The 15,923-nt window shown below is 43.0% G+C and overlaps 1 protein-coding gene across 1 annotated transcript in view; it reads left to right on the top strand.

Annotated features, from left to right (window-relative positions):
* Positions 1–15,923, top strand: part of Frem2 (FRAS1 related extracellular matrix 2) — a 135,372-nt gene that overhangs the window by 93,352 nt on the left and 26,097 nt on the right. Inside the window, exons 7-11 of the mRNA XM_021196311.2 lie at positions 5,611–5,760; positions 7,309–7,518; positions 9,296–9,493; positions 11,802–11,966; positions 12,869–13,051. Coding sequence (XP_021051970.1) covers positions 5,611–5,760; positions 7,309–7,518; positions 9,296–9,493; positions 11,802–11,966; positions 12,869–13,051 — 906 coding nt within the window. The remainder of the gene's footprint in view (positions 1–5,610; positions 5,761–7,308; positions 7,519–9,295; positions 9,494–11,801; positions 11,967–12,868; positions 13,052–15,923) is intronic.

Here is a 15,923-nt window from a genome sequence, read left to right as displayed (position 1 = left end):
GAGTCTCTAAGTGCCAGTGTCTTGGAGACCATAGTGAGGAGTTTGGGGACAATCCTAAGGGCCGTGAGGTCCATGGGGACTTTCCCAGTGGGAGGGTAAGTGCAACGGTGGTCCTGGCTTTCAGCCTGTCTGTTTCTGTCCAGAGTCTCCTTAAATGGTTCTTGGGAAAGTTCAAACATCCCGTGGTGCTAGCTAGCTGCATCTAGGTGATAAAGCAGAGAGAAGCCGGGGGATGGGAGTTCGGGTTTGAATGTGAACTGTCCCCACAGGCTCACATGCTTGAACACTGTTTCGAAAAGGTACAGAGCCTTCAAGAGATGAGGCTGCCTAGAGAATCTGTGTCCCTAAGGGTGGGCCTTGATTTGGATAGGCTGGCCCCATTTCCCGTCCATTCTCTGTTAGTGAATGTGGAAGCATTATGTCTAGACAACCTCATATTCCTGAACCTTCCTGCCTTCCGGCCACAAGGCATTTCCTCCAAATGCAAGCCAAATTAACGTCATCTTTCCTAAAGTTGCTTTGGAAGTACTTTGTCACAATGAAGAGAAAAGCAAAGACTACACGAGTGGACACTTTCAACCCTGAGAGAAAGTGACGTTGCTGTGCCTATGGGAAATGGTTTGTAAGGACTCAGTAAGCCATGACGGTCTCTGCTGGTTAGTCTTTTTCAAATTTACCCAAACCTAGACATAGCTCGGAATAGAGAATCTCAAACGGAGAAATGGCATCATCGGTTGACCCATGGCTTTGTCTGTGGAGCGTTTTCTCGATGGCTGATCGATGTGGGAGGACCAGCGCAGTGGGAGTGCTCCCATCACAAGAGGTGTGGGATACTTGAGAAAGGTAGCTGAGCAAGCCAGGGAAGCAAGCTAGTAACCTTCCTTTCTGGATCCTGCTTGAGTTCTTACCCTGACTTCTCTAAGTGATGGTCTGGGACCATAAGCCAAATAAACCCTTTTCTCCCCCCACGTCACTGCTGGCCCCTGTACTTATTACAGCGATGCAAAGCAAACCAGGACAGCATCAAAACCTCCGAAGGGATCTCTGGGTTAGAGACAAGTCCCCTGTGTTTTCAACTCTAAACCCAAAGACAGCATGCAGGCTTCTATCCCATTCAGTTTTAAGCAAACGTGTTAGAGCTGCAAAGCGCCCTTGACTAATGGCCCTTGTGCATGCATGAGTAAACAAGACTTGGCTCGAGATACCAATTACTGCTGGTACCTCCTCCTTTCATCTCAGGAGACACAGTGAAACTGTAAACACCAATCCAGACACCAGTTAGATAGATAGATAGATAGATAGATAGATAGATAGATAGATAGATACATACATACATACATACATACATACATACATACATACATACATAGTTAAATAGAAAGCTCCCTTTCTCTTCCTGGGAACAGAACTTGAATTATTTCCCTTAGCCTTTGTGGCAGGTGTGTGAGCCATGTGGCCTTGCCAAGCCTTTCCCTTCACTTCCATGTTAGCCAAGCAGATGTGGTTCAACCTGTCCTCCTTGAAGGGAAAGCGTCCACTTGCGAGTCTGGCTCATGGCTAGGACAAGTCTACCATGAGTACCTCAACCTCTGCCCTGAGTCTAAAGTGCTCTGCCGAGGATGAGGGGAGATCCTGTGTTCCTTTTAGAACTGCACACACTCCCCATGAGCCTTTGGAAAAGCTCCCTCGTGGTGAGGCCCTCCCATGATTTGGATACAACTTATCTGCCCTGTGCGGAGAGACTAAACATGTGCTGTGAACTGCTGAGGGATGGAGTGCTGGGGAATGTTTTCAGTGATTCCTGGGCGGGGGCTGCAGGCAGCATGGTTTTATTTTATCATCCTTCTTCTGCTTTACAGTCTGCTTAACAGGCAGCGGCCTGTTTTGTACGTTAAGTAGACCTAACTGCAGTTCAAGGTACAGTGCCTACCTACCTCAGTGCTGAATTAGGGAACTGAGTGGCTGTGTCTATTTTGGTCTGGATTATAATGTGAATGTGTCTGTGACAGATTTACAAAGATCTTCAGTTAGTATTGTTTTTAAAAAATAATAAAATAAAAGTAATTAAGGAAGAGCAGGGTGATAGACGCTTACCAGAGAGTCTTAGTGTCATAGTCAATGTTCTATTGTGAAGAGGCATTGTGGTGGTTTGAATGGGTGTGGCCCCTATAGACTGCTATTTGAATGCTTGGCTTATAGAGAATAGCGCTATTAGGAGGCGTGATCTTATTGAGGTAAGGGTGGCCTTGCTGGGGCAAGTATGTTACTGTGAGGGTAGGCCAGTTCTCTTCCTACCGCCTGTGGATCAAGATGTAGGACTCTCAGCTCCTTCTCTAGCGCCATGTCTGCCTGCATGCCACCAAGCTTCTCTCCATGAAGATAATGAACTAAACCTCCAAAACTGTAAGCCAGCCCAAATTAAATGTTTCCCATTGTAAGAATTACTATGGTCATGGTGTCTCTTCACAGCAATAAAATACTAAGACAGACACCATGACACAGAAACGCTTATAAAAGAAAGCATTGAACTGGGGCTTGTTTCCAGTTTCAGGGGTTTAGTCCATTGTTATCATAACAAGAAGTAAGACCGAATGCTAGCAGACATGGGCTAAAGAAGTAGCTGAGAGTTCTACATTCATATCTACAGACAGCAGGAAGAGAGAGCCACTGGACCTGGCTGGGATTTACCAAACCTCAAGGCTTGTCCACAGTGACACACTTCCTCTACCAAGTATACACCTAAGCTTTCTCAAATAGTGCCGCTCTATCAGAGCCCTGCTTATTCAAACTATCACACTCGCCAAAAGCCATCCTTATAAAAACTCTTTGTTAGCACACACGGAGCAGTTGTTGTGGATTTTGTGTAGGTGTCTTCGCCTTCCAGATGACTTCGCCCATTCAGTCATTTCCCCCTTTTGATTGTAGATGCACATTAAAATGTCCCAACCTCGGGCTGGAGAGATGGCTCGGTGGTTAGGAGCTGCTTTTCAAGAAGACCCAGGTTCAGTTCCCAGCACCCACATGGCAGCTCACAACCATCTGTACCTCCAGTTCCAGGGAACTCAATGCCCTCTTCTGGCCTCCATGCACCAAGTGTGCAAGTGGTATACACACACACACACACACAGACAAACATGCAGGCAAAACACTCATACACATAGAATCTTTTTAAAGTTCTAGGGTCATCATATGTACTCTGCATAATGTCTGCAGCTCCCTGCAGCATCTGTAGCTCGCTTACGTATCTAAGATTTTGATCCAATAGTAACATGTATGAATCCATTCGCATTTTAGACCTTATAAGAATAAAACGAGAAATTTAAATATAACCACCAGCATTCTAGTTCCCATTCGTCTATACTGAAAAGACACAGAGATGCCAAGTTTTCCTCTATTTCTTTTGATTGGTTAAATAAGCAACTTGTGAGGAATGGGGTTATTTTCTTTTTAAATGCTGCTCTGTGTTTTTTATGTTGTAGAAAGCACTGTGTTGAAGTCACCTAAATTTTAACTGTCACCCTTACAACTGATCATTTAACCCGTCTTCTCATCGCCCTCAGTGGATAGAAGACAGACACCTAACTTATAGCTGACCATGGGCAAGCTTCATTTTAGAGAATTTGGGTCTTACCTTTCCTAAGTCCTACTAGCTAGTGTATTAAAATGGAAGGCTTTATAAGTAAAGTCCTGTCTCTAGTCCCCCTCCAGCTTTTGACTGAAGGCAATAGTGCTCCGTGTGATTGGCAGTGTGTTGATTCTTTCTGCACCATTATTTGCAGCTTAGTCATTATGCTACTCTCCCTCTCTCTCTCTCTCTCTCTCTCTCTCTCTCTCTCTCTCTCTCTCTCTCTCTTTGTTTTCATATGTGAACTACATGTTAAGCTATAAGGTGAAAGCCTTGCTTTATGTTTAACAGGACACACATGAGTGAATGCCCATGCAGTCCACAGTTCCACGTCCCCACCCCTACCCATTCCTATCCCCTCCCCCACACACACCACCCCCAGCACGCAGCTCCCCTGGTCTTTTATGATTGCACTCGCATGATTATTTTCTCAACTCTATTTCTAATGAATAAGCATCCCTGAGGACTAGGAAGACGGGAGGTAACATCACAGTATTACACAGCTTTTGATTAGAAACCTAACCGTTTAGTACCAGAAACAGAGAGAGACTGAAAAAGATCCCTTGTTGGAAGCACATGTCCAGTCCTCCATGATAATTACGTAAGCCTTCTGAGGAGAAGCTTGCTGCGCCTGGTTCAGCCATCTGCTCACAAGAGTCATTTTCTGGCTTCTCGGCCTTCACGTTTGCCCCTCCTTAGAGGAGAGAAATGTAAGGAATGTGTTAGTTTGTCCTCCAGGTCTGCTTGCCTGGAGCTGTAAGATAACACCTTCATCTGTACACACACGCATGTCCAAGTTGAAAGGATGGGGGAGGCCAACTATGCTCTGGGCAGATTTATCATCTCTGAACGCACATAGGCAAATGTTTCCAAGATTGGTTTCCTATGATTTAGGAGGCCAGGGGAGCTGCTGCTTCTAAACATGCCTGTCAGATGGAGGGAGAAACATGTATTTGTATTATGCTTTTTAATAAAGGTAATTAATTTGCAGATGTAGCAGTGAAGGGAGATTGCCTTTGGCTTTTCCTGTGGCTTTGTTTTATTACACGCGCTGGGGATCAGATCCAGGGTTTCCTTCATACAAGTGCTCTCACCACACACACACACACACACACACACACACACCCTGAGGTTTTCTGAGCCATTGCAAGATTGTAAGATCTTACATAAAGTATAAGATCCTCTTTTGGGGGCTGGTGAGATTGCTCAGTGGGTAAGAGCACCCGACTGCTGTAAATAAAGAAAATAAAAAATAAAAAAATAAAAAAAAAAAAAAGAAAAGTGAAAAAAAAAAGAGTCAAGGGTTGACCATAGAGAGAGTCAAAGAGGAGACGATCTCAGATTCATCCCCAACACAGAAGGAAGTAGAGTTCCTGAAGCAGGGACCATGGAGCCCAAGAAGCATCATTCACATCCATGAGGATGTGTCTTTGTATGAGGTCACTTGTTCAGTGACTACTCAGTTCATACAGAGACAAAGCCCTACAAGTAACCAGCACGCTGCCCCAGTCTCCCTAAAGCCTTGGGGACATTATTTTTTACTAGTCTAGTTGGTTGATTCTATTCCTTCTAGTTAAATACAGACTCAAATATCATGAGTTAAACCTAAATCTGATGGACCGGGAGAAAGCAGAAAGCAGATGCAATCTCTCTGTCCCATGGTTGGGTCTTAGTGAGGAGTCATAGAGTGAATACTCACACAAAACTTTAAGAAACAAAAAGTGTTATGTGCACATTTCATTCGGTTGTATCTTTCTGGCTAAGTTTTGAAGAGCACCCTGAAGCCATGTATAACCTACATAAGACTTTATAGATGTAATTCAGCTGACATGCACGAGGCCCCGATTCATTGTCCGGCACCATAAAACACAACCACATAGATATTTACATACATGAAAGGCAAACCGTGTCATGTGCATCATCTCAGGGGCAGAGGATGAGGGAGAGAGAACTAACAGCAATGGTTTCCATGCCTCTGTTAACAGAGCCTGCCTTCTACTTTGGGGACACCCAGTACTCCGTGGATGAGAGTGCCGGCTACGTGGAGCTGCAGGTGTGGAGGACAGGGACCGACCTCTCTAAGCCTTCCAGTGTCACAGTGAGGTCCCGGAAAACAGAGTCCTCCTCTGCAGATGGTGAGCAGTCTCCTACATCAAATCAGCCTTTTGGGTTGTTCCTTGGCTTCCAGCTACTGAACATTTCCCCTGAATGAAACATTCTTACTGGATCTTATCCCCCACACCTGGAATTATTTCTATAGAGTACGTGAATTTAGACTTTACATTGGGACTTCAGAATCGTGAACCAGAGTTTGGGTGGTAATTTAAGGCTCAGAGGCTAAATTGTGATGCTCACGCTTGCGTGGTTTGTTTCTCTGCTCAGCAAAGCTAACGAGGTCAACTGTTCGGGCATATGCAGGGGAGCCCTCACGCCTGCTGTTAGTCCTTCACGGAATCCAACGGCATTCAAGTCCTTCCCAGGAGGGTGTCTTCAGCCCACATGCTCATCTTAACCATACTCTATAGAAATCTAGACTAGGTTAATCTTAAGCTTGTTATGTGGACTGGACTGACCTTGAACTCACAAAGATCTGCCTGTCTTTGCTTCCTGGGTGCTGGGATTAAAGGCATATGCAACCAAGTCAAGCCCCAAAATTACTTTCTTTCTTTCTTTCTTTCTTTCTTTCTTTCTTTCTTTCTTTCTTTCTTTCTTTCTTTCTTTCTTTCTTTCTATGAGACAGGGCCCTACATAGCTCTGGCTGTCCTGGAACTTGCTATGTAGACCAGGCTAATTTCAAACTCATAAAGATCTGCCTCCCAAGTCCACCACACCAGGCAAATTATTCATTTTTAAGAATGAAATTCAAATCAGAGTTGAAGGTGTGCATAAAGAAAAAGAAAACCAAAATGCAAGAGAAACACAAGAAAACATTTGTGTGTGTGTGTGTGTGTGCACACGCGCACGTGCGCACGCACACACACACTCACACGCACACATTTGGTTTTTTGTGTGAAGTTTTGAATGCTGGAGACTGAATTCAGGGCTTTGCATACGCCCAGCACACAACTCTCACTGAGTTATACCTCCAACTGTAAGAAATAGAAACTTTGTCTTAATGAACCAGAAACAGGCACACTCACAGTTGCAGATTAGAAGATAAAATATGAACAAAATGGAAATGACTCTCACTGCCTGGAGTAAGCGTGGGTGACAGAGGAACAGCACTGTGGTGTGTTGAGTTCTAACTTGCGGGTCTTATGCTCAGTAAAATAGTCACCCCAGAAACAAAAATAAATAGATATTTACGGATATGAACAAAACTCAAAAGTATCTATTTTATGTGTAATTTTACCATGTATTTGATTGATATTCTGATTAATTTATAACTGATCATTAAAGGACTTCAATAAAGAAGGAAGAGGAATAACACGGAACGCAAGAGTATGTGATTAAAAGCCAGCCATTGGACATAGGGGTTAGAACAATGCTGCCTTAGATCCACTGAATGAATAACTATGCAGACACCAGTCTTTTCCGTCTTGTTCATTGCACTTCCCTGTAGGGTTGGCTGTTTCTACAACATTTGCTCTGCCTCTACAACATTTAACTATAAATTCATCTATGTCATGACTTCTTTTAAAAATTGAGTCCCTATGTAAACAGTGTATTCGTTATGATTCTAGCTGGAACAGACTATGTGGGCATCAGCCGCAATTTAGATTTTGCGCCTGGCGTCAACATGCAGACTGTTCGAGTGGTCATTCTGGATGACCTGGGACGACCAGTACTCGAGGGAATCGAGACGTTTGAACTGGTACTTCGCATGCCCGTGAACGCTGCCCTTGGCGAGCCCAGCAAGGCCACCGTGTCCATCAATGACTCTGCCTCAGACTGTGAGTGACGAAACTTTCCAGTGATGAGATTGGATGTGTATCAGTGGCAGGTTGGGTGATAAGCTGTATAGTAGACCTATGGGCATTTACTAGGGCTGACACTGTAAAGGGCTGCAAGCCTTTGCACAGCAGCAGCTCATCACACTATTAGTGAGAGGCCTAAATGAGAGGCAGCGGGGTCGGTTCCTTCTGAAGCCACAATGGAAAGATGGCACAGGCCTCTCACTGACCTGTAAGTGGCCATCTTGTCCCTGGGCCTCTTCACATCATCTGCCTCCTCTGATTCTGCATGACCAGTTCTCCCTTTGAAGTATTGGGCAGGAGTCCATCCTAATGACCTTTGATCTTGATTATCTGTCTACTCTCGAGGCATTTGATATGCTTTCAACATGTAAGATACAGACATGGAAACCACCATTCACTCTGTACAAATACCCCACGTCTGTTCTACTCCTGCTCATTTTGATAGACTTTAAAGACTAATCTTATATTTTAAAGAACAATATAGTATTGTCATTGGTGTCTTGAATGGCTCAAACTTTTTTCACCACATGGGCAGAGCTGTGTGGCACTTCCTGAACCTTTTACTATTCATAGGTTTATTTTTTTTCTACTTCTTACCACTCTGTCATTTCTGTCACCCAGCCATACCTCAGATTTCTCTAATCAAATGTCAAATACACTGTTGTTGTGTGACACTACTCCTAAGGAGACCAGAGGAAGGACACCATCAGTGTCCAAGTGGTTGAACCTTTAAGCAGTTCTGTTGGGGTTACTTATAGGAGCAGAAATGAGTCAAAGACAGCTGCAACATCACAGCTCACCCCAGCATGGGTGACAGCTCATGAAGTTGGGACCCTGGAACACACTACACAGCTTGCAGGCAGCTCAACAGGTTAGAAATGTCATGGTGGGAAAGTGCCCTTCAAGGTAGCACTTTTTAAAGTGGTAGGAAAAGTGTCTCTTCCATGTGACATGCTTGGTCTCTGCCTCTTCCAGGCAGCTCAACTTCTCTGAGAGTGTCTCTACCTCTTGGGCAGTGAATCTGGTCAGTTTCAGGGACTTCCTGGAGTCTTTGAGTTGTTCACTCCCAGAACTTAAGAAACTTCCTTGTATGATGCAGTGTTTCACTTCCACTCAGAGCATCCTGTTGTTCAACTCCCTTTAAACATCCACTGTCTCAGTGGTTTCCCTCCAAGGTAGAGGTTTGTCTCAGAGTAAATTGCTACACAAAAGTGGTTTGTAGTAGGCCTTTCTGAATATCGCTGAAAAGCAGAAATCTGGGCACTTTTTTTTTTATCATGATGCTTCTAACTGTGCTTGTAAGAAAGGAAGCTGTTCTCAGTGAGACCTATGTCTGACTGGCCTAGCTTCAGTACCACCTAAAACTAACACACACACACTCACTACCTTTCTCTACCATTCATTCCTTCATCAAAGGTAAGGATGTGTACAACATTTAATGTTCTTTCTAACAAGAACATCTGAAATCAGGTGACATGAACATCTCAAGGCCTCTGGTTTTATCTACTTCCTAAGCTCTCACGGTGCATGCTTATTCTACAAAAGAGGCCGATGAATATCACAACAACAGGGAAATAGAAACGTTTACAGCGGTCTCTCAAGGTCAAAACATTGGCAAGTAACTGGGAGCACGGGGCTACTGTTCTCATTTATTGTCATATTCTCTACGGTAAACTGTATCTTCTGAAATGTCATTTTTAATCAAAGGACATTTCTGTTCATCTGGACACATGAATTTATTTTTTTCTCACAGTGCCTAAAATGCAGTTCAAAGAAAGAGTGTACACTTGCAGTGAAAATGACGGACGTGTAGTTGCAATGATCTACAGGAGTGGTGACATCCAGCACCGGTCTTCCGTGAGATGCTACACGAGGCAGGGGTCTGCCCAGGTGATGATGGACTTTGAGGAACGCCCAAATACGGACATTTCCACTGTCACATTCCTCCCTGGTATGTGTGAGCTTGAAAATGTTTTAGCTCTTTTATCATATGTATTTATTCCATGTGTGTGAGCATGGGGGAGGGGCATGTGCATGCCCAGAGCTGACATTCGAAGTCAGAAGATAAGTCTCAGGAATTGGGATTTCTCTCCCTTCCTTCATGTGCATCTGGAGGATTGAACTCAGGTCGTTAAGTTTATGGACACAGTGCCTTAAGCCCTTGACATTTCTATGTGTAATTTAAAGGCACCAAATGTGCACTGACAAACATGTACTCCGGAAAATACAGTAAAACCAAGTTTCCTGATTTTCCAACAAGCGTCCAACATGACTTTATGTGCACTGTATAACAAGGCATATGCATTGGGACACATTAAGTAGGTAGCCTTAGGGTCTCTTCATTAACCTTTTGATTTCTAATCATCTCTTTTATTGTTAGTTCATAACTCAGAGGACAAGAATTTATCAAATGTTGAAATGTCACAAGGCTGGAAATTAAAGTTAATTTTGAAATATTATTAGGAAAAATGTATGTCACCTTCTCCATATATATCAATGCCCACAGATTTTTCACTACTTTGTCCTGTATAATTTTGTGGGCTATATCTTAGTGAAATGAAGCACAGACATGTGGAAAGCCTTGCTTATATTGGTGGAGTATTGAAACACTCAAGTTGTCAACAGTAAGGACTGCTTCTTAATATTTGAGCATCCATCTGCTAATCTATCCTATAGCTATTAATATGTTTTTTTAAATCTTTACAACTAAATTAAGTTATTTTTAATTTAAAAGAAAACTTACACATTAGAAAACTTTTTTCACGATATGGACTCACATATATGTCTTTACACTGTTTGTATACCTGGTGCCTAAGGAAGTCAAAAACAAAAAAACAAAAACAAAAAACAAACAAACAAAAAAAAAAACATCAGATTTCTTGGGTCTGGAACCATGGGTAGATCTGACTCATTTGATGTGGATGCTAGGAAACAAACTTGGGTACCACTGAGAAAACAGTCCTTGAGATAACACAAGTTAGCTTTATAAAGTGAATCTGTGGAAGGATCAGGAGAGTGAATGAAGAGATTAAGAGCAAAACAATCCTAAACATGAAAAAAGACAACCCCCTAAACACCTAAAGAAATCAGAGGCCAAGAATGAGGACAACAGAAAACACAAAATCAAAGAGACAGGATCAAGTGAGGTGAGGCTAGACCTTGGCCAGTAGAGCAGGGAGACTGAACTACTGAGGTCACCTACTGAGGTCACACCGAGGCACAGGTGTAAACAATTTAAAATCAGGAATTAACTGGACTGGAGAAAGCACCATTTAAGTCTACTGGACAGAGAAAAGCCAAGGCAAACAGTCACTGACACAATGCCACAGCCAATGAGATGATATCTTTTGTAAGATTGAGGGGCTAGGATTGACTATTGAGCTTCTGAAATTTCTATAAAAAGTGTTGATCAGTATTCTGTTTTACAGATGATGTGTCACCCACATGTATGGGCAGATTGGGAATGTTAGAAATAGGGGAGGAAGTGACTTTTTTTCTTTTTTTAATAAAGTTGATTTCACTCAAAAAAAAATTTTTTTTAATGAGATTGAGGAAGCTGGGACTATACTATTGGTTCCAGTTGTAAGTAAGAGGCAAGGATCTAATTGCTTTGGATCGATGACCTGTTCAAAAAGCCGCAAGTCAGTAACATGAAAAAACAGTGCAGTCAGGTTGACAAGGGCCAGTCCACAGCAATCTCTCTTTTTGTTTGTTTTGGTTTTTTGTTTTGTTTGTTTGTTTGTTTGTTTTTTGAAACAGGGTTTCTCTATGTAGTCCTGGCTGTCCTGGAACTCACTCTGTAGACCAGGCTGGCCTCGAACTCAGAAATCCACCTGCCTCTGCCTCCCAAGTGCTGGGATTAAAGGCGTGCGCCACCACACCCCGGCCACAGCAATCTCTTCATGAGTTTCCCCACCACAGTTCTGGGAACTCATACACAAAACAGGTATTTCTTTTTTTCCTCTCTTTGCTTTCTAAGATGAGTGCTAGGCTGTAAAGAGAGAAATGATAGAAATCCTTATGAAAATATGAGCTTGGGTTCAAAAAGTCACTTATTCAGCAACTATTTATTCCTGGCTTCTTGTGAATGGTATTCTTTGCCCTGGTGGATCAGGAGGAAACAGCTCCCTCCTGCTTGTGGACGTTGTACATCGTGGTGCGGAGCCTAGTGCGCACCACGATGTACAACGTCCACAAGCAGCTTCTGCTTCCTTCTATTTGTGGCCTATCCTAGAATGTGTCACCGTGCTTTGCTCCAGGTGAGACGGAGAAGCCATGTGTCCTCGAGCTGATGGACGATGCTGTCTATGAGGACGTGGAGGAGCTGCGCCTGGTACTTGGCACGCCTCAGGGCAGCTCTGCCTTTGGAGCTGCGGTCGGCGAGCAGAATGAAACCCTGATAAAGATCCAGGACGATGCTGACAGTAAGCATCCACTGATTTCCTAACAGTGACTCTGGAACCGAAGCCCACTCCCCGCTCTCCGCCCCTGAGTTCCCAGGTGGCTCAGAAAAGCACCCCTTGTTTCTCAGTTGGACCTGCAAACAACTGAAACATAAGTGGGAAACAAAACAGAACCCCAAAACTGATTAATTTAGGGGCTGGTGAGATGCTCCGTAGATAAAGCACTTGACAGCACTTAGGTCCCCAGCAGCCACATAAAAGCTGGGCAGATGTCGGTAATCTCATACTTCACTAAAGTGCATGATCACAGCAGCAAGCTGGCAACCTAGACTAGCTAAATTGTCAAGCTCCAGGTTCAGTGAAAGACTCTGTCTTGGGGAATAATGCAGGAAGAACCCAGCATCAACTCCGGGTCTCAACTTGCACACACTGCACACTGTGCACATAAGAAAAAAACGGTAAACCAAAAAGCTTTGGAGGCAGTGCGGTGGTCAAGTTCTTGCCTAGCATGTGCAGGACCCTGAGTTCAGTCCCAGCACCACTGATGAAGCTGACTGGGGAGCCTATGGCTTATGCCTGCATACCGAAGCACAAGGTTTCATGGCTACCCTCTCCCTACACTTGCCTTTATGACTACTTAGTTCTGGGCTCTGCCTTCTCAGTGGCCCACACTTGTAAGATCTATGGGACAGAGAGGCAACTCCTAGGACATGGCTCAGTGTCTCCCAGGATGGATCTAGCAATCTCCTACATCTACATGTCTGCTTCAATACTCTCATTAATATTGAAGCAAGAGAGAATGGCCAAGAGTGTAACAATGATATAAGTCCCCTATGTGGAAGGAAACAGAAATGGGGAGAAATCCCCGCTCCTACCACCCTGTCCCAGCAACTGTCATTTATCTGTGTTTTCCCCATTCTTAGAAGCTGTTATCAAATTTGGAGAAACCAAATTTAGTGTCACTGAGCCCAGCAGACCAGGAGAGTCGGTGGTTGTCAAAATCCCAGTCATCCGTCAAGGAGACACTTCAAAGGTTTCCATCGTGAGAGTCCACACCAAGGATGGCTCGGCTACCTCTGGAGAGGATTATCACCCTGTGTCAGAAGGTAAGGGTCTTCCCCGGGTCACCAGCAAGATAGAGGGAGCTCGGTCAGACCTGGGAATTTAAGGAAGAGAGGTGAAAGTGAATGAGTGCTTTTAAACTTCTACTAGGAATATAAAGGGCAGTCTCTAGCATTTTCTCTTAGGGGATTTTTGAGAATTGGTGTGTGTGTGTGTGTGTGTGTGTGTGTGTGTGTGTGTGTGTGTGTGTTGAGCCTACTGACTGTCCGTAAGTCTTATTTCCATTCAGTGGCCGACCAGGCATTGTAGCATATGTTTGCCCTGAGTTTGAAAGTGGGTGATAACCACACTGAATAACTTCAGTCAAATGCTAAAGCTAGACAGCTTCTTGCTAACAGGGGATTATGGAAAGATGATAAAATACCAGCCATGGCAGCACATGCCGGATTTTCCACCTTGTTTGGGGACCATTCCACCATCTACATTTCTGTACTAGTAAAGCAATACACACTCCCCTCTCTGTGTTATTTGCTGACAGCATGAACATAAATTCTGCTTATCAACGAACTATCGCTACCTTTCTACCTCTTCTCCTCGGAGTCCATTCGTTCTTGTCACTCACAACATTCCAGGCCTTCATCTTGATTTTCTGACTCACTAACAAAATGTTCAAAGTGGCTGGCAGGTGTGATCAACTCAGCAACAAAATCAATAAGTAACAGAAACATAATAACTTCTACAAAGGAGCTTCATTTCCTTTGTATAAACAGTCAGTGTTATTCCCAGGCTTAGAAGAACATCATATGTAATTCCAAAGCTGTGAAAGAAAACTGATTTACAAAGTTTCAAGTCAGTCTTTTCTGTGATGAACAGATTTTACATGAAAGAAAACCCTTCTGAATATAGCTGTATAACCTTTAAAAATAAATTGTTTCTCTTAGGAATAAATGTATTCTTTTAGTGAGCAGAGGAAAATTATAAATATGTAGTGAACTAACAAATGAAGTCAAATTAAGTTAAACAATGCTAAATCCATGTGAGTATCAAGTAGCCCCTTAAACATCAGCTGACTGTTTATAATAAAATTGGACATACTTTTCATATGACATGTTTTAATTTTTCATTTTATAATCTAAATTGGGGTCATGCATAATCAAATAGGAAAAACATTACCATAAAAGCTGAACTCTCGTTCTGTGAAACAAAGCGACAACGCGAGGGAAATGTGAGGAGATCAAGAATGGATGATTGACGAGCTTGCCGTACATTGGTTTTAAACTGCTTAGACATTTAGTTTGTATAACTCGAGGGTTTGTAAAAACTCGAAAGCCTAGTGATGGAAGTAAATGGAGCTGGGGGAAAGGAAGAGACTGGAATGTTGGTCAGCCAGAAAGTCCACCGTGGAGAAAAACCCCAGGAGCCCTTAGCTGACAGTTCAACAAAGCACACCCAAGTCTCTGTGTTTTCCTGTGAAATTTCACAACATCTTTAGCATAAGAAACTAACTTTTAAAGTCACAGTGCACAGACTAAGCCAAATTATTTTATAGCATCGTATTGCATACACCAAATATACTTAACAAAATTTGCTTTCAAAAATTAAAAACCAGAAACCTTGTCACGAAAAACCAAAAAAATAAAAAATAAAAATAAATAAATAAATAAAAATTTAAAAAATTGAAAAAACAATTAGTAGGCCAGAAGTAACTAGCTGTTCCCATTTTCCTATGTTTCTGTTAGGGGCAAAAAAAAAAAAAAAAAAAATCTAAGACTGTTGAACTCAGAAAGTATAAGAAGGCTAATGGTGGGGAGAAAAAGTTGTATCCAGAATTAGAAGGAAAATTTTAATTGCATTGATTAATAGCTAAGTTTTGTGGCATATATATATATATATATATATATATATATATATATATATATATATATGTAATAGAAAATTTCAAAGTACAGAAGTGGGTGGGAGGTGCATCAGGGATGCAGTGTTCTGCCATGAGGAAGTGATAGGTGTATAGCCCCAGGAAATAGTGCTGTCTCCACCACTGGGAGGGATGGTGTTTTTCTGCCCTTCATATTTCCTCCTTGGAAGAAGTTTCTCCAAAGGTAGAATAACACCTATAAATCCACTTCTCCAGCTTCATCATAAGATCTGCTACTCAGACGCCAGTAAAACCCAACAATCCTGGTAAAGAGTAACAGATCAGCAAAGGCCATTGTGGTTGTGGGGCGGGGCCTTTTCAGGACTGTGTGTCAGCCCTTGTGGTTGCTGGGTGGGCACAGATAAGGAAGAAAACACTGCCGTTTACTTATAACAATGTTTCAGATTCTAAGAATGGGGAAAATAAGTGCTTTTGAAATAGAGTTTCCCAATGCACTTAAAACTATCCATTCCAAAGGCAGAGTCTCCCTGTGTCTGCCTAGACACCCTGTAGCACTCAGTTATTCGTGTCCATGGGCCAGCCTACAGTCACTGGGCTTCATTAACGTAGGAAATCTGGGTGCTAAAGGGGAAGTCTGGCTGTTTATAGCCCGATATGGAACTATTTACTATCCTGTCACTCAGCCGTTTCCAAACTGTGGCTCAACAAATCAATTAGTAAGTCATGATTAGAATTTTCCTTTGGCTAGAATATAGAGGAAAGGAATAGTAGAAAATATTAGAGACTGGGGAGATGGCTCCATCATGAGACCTCAGTTCACATCCCAGCACCAGTCTTGGATCTCCATGCCTGGAACCCCAGCACTGAAGTAGGCAGAGATGAGGATCAGGAGTTATTGGACACAAGCCTCGCTCTGGGTCTGGAGAAAGACTGTGTCTTAAAGGAATAAGGGAAAAAGTGATAGACAGGGTACCTTGAATCTTTCTCTGGCCTCCACACATGCACAAACACAGACACAGACACACACACAGGCACATACA

This window comes from Mus pahari, chromosome 4 (assembly GCF_900095145.1).
Source record: "Mus pahari chromosome 4, PAHARI_EIJ_v1.1, whole genome shotgun sequence".
Lineage (NCBI taxonomy): Eukaryota > Metazoa > Chordata > Mammalia > Rodentia > Muridae > Mus > Mus pahari.
This window is presented reverse-complemented; position numbering and strand designations above follow the sequence as displayed.